The 7449-nt window shown below is 46.0% G+C and overlaps 2 protein-coding genes across 2 annotated transcripts in view; one reads left to right on the plus strand and one right to left on the minus strand.

Annotated features, from left to right (window-relative positions):
* Positions 1 to 7212, minus strand: part of Lilli (AF4/FMR2 family member lilliputian) — a 112506-nt gene extending 105294 nt beyond the window's left edge. The window contains exons 1-2 of the mRNA XM_076904116.1: positions 6904 to 7212; positions 2346 to 2870 (exon numbers count right to left, since the gene is read on the minus strand). Of these exons, the coding sequence (XP_076760231.1) occupies positions 2346 to 2407 (62 nt within the window). The 5' untranslated portion in view covers positions 2408 to 2870; positions 6904 to 7212. The remainder of the gene's footprint in view (positions 1 to 2345; positions 2871 to 6903) is intronic.
* LOC143428867 (putative RNA-binding protein EIF1AD) overlaps positions 1 to 7449 on the plus strand; it is a 117119-nt gene that overhangs the window by 68416 nt on the left and 41254 nt on the right. The window lies entirely within an intron of this gene.

Raw genomic sequence — 7449 nt, forward strand, 5'->3', positions numbered from 1 at the left:
AGAGCCGGCTTTAATTCCACCACCCGGGGACCATTACCGAGTTACCCGCCCCGGGCCAATGGAGTATCGTCGATAATACAGTGTAAGTGCTAGTGTGCATAGCTGACTACCAGCCACGTACGCAACGCCAGACGCGCGTACAAATTTATCCGCGACCATATTTTTCGCGTTCTTGATTCCGTGAATCTACTGGAAGTTTATCTATCCTGCGCGAGGAAGGACGCGGAAGATACTTTTCGAACGAAATCGACGCGATTTAACGAAGCTGTCGTATATTTTTGTCAGGAGGAAATTGTCGCGTTACCGCGCTCGTTAGCGCCGCCAGTCGACGACGATTTCTGTGGAATTCCCAACGACGAATTTTTTTTCTCTTCTCTCCGCCGTTCCTACTTTTTTTTACTCGACGGACTTTTTACGAGGATTTCGGAGGTCGTTACAGAACGATCAACGTCATTCGACGCTATTGACACCATTTACGGCGACTTTCTCTCAGCCGTAGTGATTTAATACTCTTCGGTCTCCGAGCTATCAAATTGGCACTGAACTCTTCGTTTACACGGAGGACGAACAATGCGTTTGCGTCGCTTTAAATGCGCGCGACGAAGGTTTACGGTTGTGTGCATATTTCGCGTAATCTCGTCGACCGTTCCGCGACAAAGGGTGAAACGCTGTGACACATGGAGGCGCGATAATTTTCGTGCGATCGACCTTGTCCCAGATACGCACACACTCCCGATCAAAACTCTATACTCCTTGCTAATTCGCAACCCCCGCGAACATCGTTGCTGCCAGGGAAGGGGCAAGGACGATACTCTAATCACGTCGTACTTGTTGCGCGTTTATTCGATTCCGTTTTCCCCGGCCTACGTCGTATCGTATTAGAAACGATGCTCGTGTTCCAACCCTTTCGAATTTCCAACATCGCCATCATCAACGGCGAGTCGAGCAGTCTTTAACTGGCTCCAAAACGAATAAATGGACACCTCGAAAAAAAAGGAGAGAAAAAAAAAACGGTAACCGCATGTCAGCACCTCGAGGCTGCAGCGGCTTTTGCCTCGCTTAATCGGCCTTATTCGTAGCCGATGCGGAAACCGAGACTCCTAACGATACCTATCAGTTTTTAGGTCACTGTCAGCTGATGCCCTGGTTACGCTTCCACCTGAGTTGCGCGCCTTAAATTCCCTGGTATCCCTTTACCACGTTCCCGTCCGCTAACCCTCGATAATCTTACCTACTTCGTTTGGTCGGCCACGCGATCGCCAATTACGACACTCTACCAACTGCCTAGTGACTCGGAAATACGGCTAGCTAAATCGTTTCGTTCGTTAACGCGGCTACCTGGATGCTATTCTACGAGTTTCAGGACACTCTATTATTGAGACTCATTGGGAATTCCCGAACAAGTCCTGACCAGCCAAAATCAGCGAAACGATTCGTCAGTTTCATTATGCGTAGCTTCCTAAAGAAAACCACTCTTAGAAATGTTTGTAAAATGAATCAGAACGGTATCAAGGCACATATACGTAACCGAATTATACAATATTCAATGGCAATATTAATCAGAGGTAGTGTATGCACATAAACGCGACACTTGGCGGCGCTGTCAGCATTTACAGTTGTCTAGCCACATGCGTGACATCACACAAAACGATTTAACGCGATCAACTCGCATTAGATACGTTAAACGAAAACGGATTCGTGACGGTAATTCAGGAGGATGAAAGGAAGACAGAGACAGAAGTGCATCCTGTCAGTCGTCACATTGTACTAAACTAATCGAACAAATTGCAACTGAATATTAAATCGATGTTGATAAGAGCACGTGAGAAACCCTTATGTGCGCAAACGAAACATCTCGATCAACGATAGCGCCCTTTCTACGGATATAACTACACGTTCGACGAACCGTACATTTTCACCCCTAATTATTGTTTCCAACGTTCGTTGCGGAACAAGAAAGTTACACGATAGCCATCGATAGACGAAAAATGAAGAATCGAATGTTGAACGGCGAATTATTTGATTCGACTTGAACAGCACGGTCCGTACGATCAGAGACAGTCGGTCGAGTAGAGGCCAGCGTATTTTAAAAACAGAAACGAACCACCAGACCGGTTAGACACCAAGGAGATCAAGCCACTGGTCGAGTAATCGGGTAAAATGAATCTTTCATGTCACACTTTTCCCCGGTCACTATCAACGCGCACAAACGAACACGGATTGTTTGTACTCGTTAGTTTCTTTTTTTTCTACGAAGCAACGCGATCCGGTAGACAGGAATCGATCTTAAACGCGGCCGATCGCGAAAGTAGGATAAAATTCGAAAAAGAATCACGTAGACTCACCTCGATAAGGTGCCCTTGAGCAGAGGATTCCTGTCGTCATAGTATCCACCGGACGACGACATCTTCAAGTAATCCAAGCAATGGGCACGTGGCACTTGGCACTGACACTACGGCACTGCATCACTGTCGCGTGATCTGTTAACTTTCCATTCACCGTACCGACGTTATACTCGGTTAGCTATGCGCGCGACGCATCGTTTTCCAACAACGGGAAAAAACTGAAACTGTCCGACAATTAGGAAACGATCGGCACTCGCGAAAATGCATATCACCGCGAAGCACGTTACATCGCGAGCCAGATAACCGTGTTTCATAAGTTCTGGTATTACAATCCCCTTCTAACCCATCCGGCGAGATAACAACCAGGCAACACTGTCAACAAGTTGCTACTACGTCTCACAAGGCGGCTCTCACCAATTATCTAGAGGTGGTAGTAGTTTCTCATTTTCTTCGACAAGTAGAATTCGATGCTAAAAGCCAATCGTTAGGCGGCGCCTCGGCGGTCTTCCTCAAACTTCTGATCACCTGAAGGCAGAAATTGTCGAACTTAACCAACCGTTCTTTCCGCGCCTTCTGTCTTTCCATTCGAACTGAATAGCGGGCAGCTCCCCCTAGACACGTGCGAACATTGCAGCACGACCGTGGTTAGTTTTCGAACAACCACCCTCCCACCGCCGCCATTTTATATGACGATCGCGTTCAAACATTGTAGCAACTTTTTACGCGATAGCACCGAGAACGCAAACACTGCCAGACAAATAATCGTCCAATTATTCGCTCCACCGTTCGTCACATTCGACGGTTATTTTCCATTCGAACTGTCGAGGTTAACGTTATTAGGAACGGTTGGCGCCAAAATCGAGCCGCGTTCAATCCGCTACGGTGAAAGTCCTTGCAGCAGGCATTCGAGGATACTTTGTAGTAGGTCATGCGAATTTTCATGCTTCTCCGCGAAATTTTCGAACGCACTGAACTTAGCAAGCCGGATCGAACGATTCATCGTTTCTAATTTGACGATCGAACGGGATCGTTGAAATATCGTACCGCGGAAACGTTCCTCGAATGATCCGGGAATGAAACGATCCGCACGTGTCTTCCAGTAAAGAAATGTTAAGATAAGTGTCACGGTTGAAAGCGGAACGTGCCAGGTGAGTCCATCGAGCACATCGTTTATTTATAAACTAAGGGAACCCGGGAGAGAACGCAGGAGCGACGGAGGCCAACGGAGTGTCCCTCGCGTTTCGTTTACCGTTCGTAAACTACACTCTGAACGTACTTGAAGGACCACGTGTTACTTGTTCGATCTCTCGATTGGTCGTGCGATTCCAAGATGGCGCGTCTATTGACCTGTCAATGGAAATTCATGACGCTACAATTTCTTTTTTTTTTCATTTGAAATGTCATCCCTCCCGAAACTTATACTATTATATGTATTAACGAAAGCTTGGCTTTTATAAAATTGTTGAATCAATTTTTTTTGTATCGTTCCTATTGCAAATAAAAAACATAGAATATAAACGATATTGAAAATTTCACGTAATTATACAATGAAATTAGTCGAATAAATTTGAAACATATCACTTTGTACGCGAGGTATCATCCATTGCAACAGTATGTCATAAGCTATAATTATTCCTTTCTCCCACAGGTTCTGACTCGTCAATGCACTTTCACTATATCTTCTACGACTGTTTGAATCGAATGCGCACTAAAATTGTCGACACAATGGCAAATAAGACGTACACTTTTTATCTCTGAATCGTTTCTTTCCCATCCGGATTGTTTGTCGAGAAATACATAATCTTATAGCTACACGGATTCAAAGTAGCGGACGGAAAGTCGGGTAGAACATTTGTGACCGCTAAAATTTTATCGAGAACCGCGATACATTGCAGAACAAGTACTCGACATACATCGAATATTAAATCGTAATAATCGTGTACCTTGGTCGGTAGAAACACGCGAACAGACCGCAATCCTTTTACGAACTGATGTACCGTTTTCGCCGGCAGCTCAAGTCGAAAGTATCCGGCATAACAAGGGCAAATGACCTACTCGTCGATTCACTGACATTCTCTAACGATTCATTCATACGATTTATCCCACTTTCTTCAATGTTCACCGAAATATAACGTGAAACCGATAAAAATCTTTGGACGATGGAAGAAAAGAGTAGCCCCATTCACTCGAGTAACGTCGAAATTATGTTAATCGGTTGTACAATATTTAAGAGATGGTAATGCACACTTTTTTGAACCGTAAACCAAGATGTTTTCGAAGGATGGGTAACGAGGCGAAAAGTCGAGGAGTAAAAGCGTTACGTGATTCAAGGACGTACGCTAAGTGGGATCGTGATCCAGTCGATAAGCAGTTGTAGGTGCAACGATCGTTCTACCCTTGTAGTTCGTGTATTTGTGCGCGGCGCTGATCGGCGTAGAAAAAGCGCCCTCACCGACTCTATCCCGGCTTACCACAAAAAAAGAACGCGAGACTCGAATGCTTGCTGGAAAATCGGTACCGTAAGCGTTCTACTTCTCTTTCGTTCTCTTTCTCTCTCTTCCTCACTCCCGCTCCCCCTTCTCCGCGCTCTTTCTCTCTTTCTCTCGCTCTTTCTTAAAAGAAAACCGCTCCGGAATCCGCGTCTCGGAATGCGAGGCGACGAGACTCGGCTTAGCACGAACGCAACCTGTCCACGCTGTTTCCCCTACCACGGCCTGCTGATCCTCCTAACTCAACATACCTATCCCCACTCGGAGTCTGAGCGATGCAAACATGATTGCACTCACACCAATGAATATACCATCATTTGCTACTTCGTATGTGTGTGCTCGTGTATACGATGCGTCGTTTGCCAGCGTCTCGACTCATTATTATTCATTTACATACACACGACGCGTTTCAATTCATCGAGAGGCAAAAATTATTCTAGCGATTTAGCGGGCGGCAAAAAAATGATCTTTGACTTTTCTCCCAACGGAAAATCATTTCCCGTGCAAGTCTCTTTCGTATTAATGAAAATAAACGCGAAATCGATCGAAGATATCGATAACAAGTAACACTTTGACAAGAACCGATACGTAAAGTTCCTACTTAAAATACAAAGATTCTGCTGAACGCAAATGGAATCTGTCCACGCTATTTCCTCTACCATCGCTCCCTCCTGTTTCCCCTTCACCTCCTTTTCTATACTGTTTTTTACCTGGTGTGAGTGCCCGCACACCAACATCGCGAGCATCTATATTTATCGGATCACCGTCCGAGATGTGTGGATACCAACACTTCCCCGAGCATTATACGTGCAACACGGTTTCGCTTATTTATCCTACACATGTGAAGTTGATACGTGTAGATACAGCACGCGTCTTATTTACCAAGCGAAGGAGAGAACGAGAGGGAGCAAACGCGCACGCGAATAATCGAGAAAGAAAGAGGAATAGAGAGATAGCGCCGTGGACGACACGAGTTATTTTTCAAACTCATTGCACGTCTAAGCGATGATCAGCTTTAGTGACGAACCGGGCATCTGGTTGGAAAAGATATATCTGTGGACGTCTCGTAAAAAATTCGGGAATCAATCTCCCACGAATACTTTTAACGTTATCATCTATTTGTTTTCTCTTTTTCTCGGACAAAGAGTAAAAATTCCAGAACGTTAACGACGTAATTTTAATCATTGGAAATTAATAGGGGCTCTAACCGATGCATACTTACGAATGTATCGTTGTCTCGGCCTCCCGAATTCTAAAGCGGAATCAAACGAATTTTAATATGCAAAAGCGAATACCAAATATGCATACCATTACCACACACTTCACTGTTACACGTACTGGGATATGCGTACGATCGCAGCCACGAATTCTGGAATTTTTTGCACCCATGAGTCGTGCGACATACGTTGTGAATAGACGCGCGAGAAACATACCCCTCCGCCGTTTTCGTTTCGCATTGCCGGGCATACAGGCCACGTTCTGTTTTCTTGTGCACAGTCGCAACACCACCGATCATTCCCTAGGAATAAGGTCGTTCACAAGATCGTGCCAAGAAACACTGCTAAGAAAACGACCGTTATTTGTGAACGTTCTCTTCGATAGTGTTTAACGATGCTTTGTTCACGTTCGTTTGTAATACATCGACGTTAATAATATCAACAGCTAATTCGAATAACGCGGAAAACGCGGATTAAAGTTTCACATACGGTGAAAAGAAACGCGGCGTCGATCATCCGTAACGCACGGAACCCACGAGTGTTTCGCGATGTTTTTTTTTTCTTTTTATCCGCGAAACAACACAACGTACGCAATTTCAATGATCAGAGTAGCTGAACGTCTAGAAAGTAACGCTCTACATCGACGACCTTGTTCCTAGGATCTACATAGACGTCAATCGCATCAAGCATCTATCAACACTAGAATCAAACGTAAAAGCTTTGCTCGAAACTCGTAGAGGGAGCTGACCGCAGTTGTCAACGGCGTACGTGAACAGAAGGCTGGTCGATATGGGTAGAAAGAATACTCGTAAAACGTCGATCGTCGAGTAGCACAATATCCGTGGTACATACTGGAAAAGAACGATTACTCCACGCGTTCCTCTTCTTTCTTATCTCGAACGAAAGAGAGCACGATGACAGTTTGCTCACAATAATGGCAGATGCGCACGACGGTCCGTCACGTGGTAAAGGATAAAAATTACCCGTTTGCACGTGTGCGCCGACTGGCGTTCGTATGCGTAGCTGTACACGTGAATCGCGCGTGCCTGTGTACGTTCGAGGTAGAAATGTGTTTGCGTGTGCGGATGCACATGTATAGGTGAACCGATGGCCGTGCAAAAACGTAGTAACAAGACGGCGCGTGGACGGTCGCGGCTGAACTGATCGTGGGGGTCGAGCCACAGGTGTCATCAGACGGCGGCTGCTCCACCCCTCTGCCCCCACCCCGGCTCCCTCACCCGCCCTCGGTCCCCACTCTTCTTTGATACTTTCACGCACACGTCCACCCGTGGCGGAGGAGACGCGTGCGCACACCACCCGGCTTCCTCTGTAATCATGCGATATCATTTGCCTCCGTACTCGCGGCGCCTATGAACCGAGCGAACCGCGCGGGGCACG

The sequence above is a fragment of the Xylocopa sonorina genome, chromosome 11 (assembly GCF_050948175.1).
Source record: "Xylocopa sonorina isolate GNS202 chromosome 11, iyXylSono1_principal, whole genome shotgun sequence".
NCBI lineage: Eukaryota > Metazoa > Arthropoda > Insecta > Hymenoptera > Apidae > Xylocopa > Xylocopa sonorina.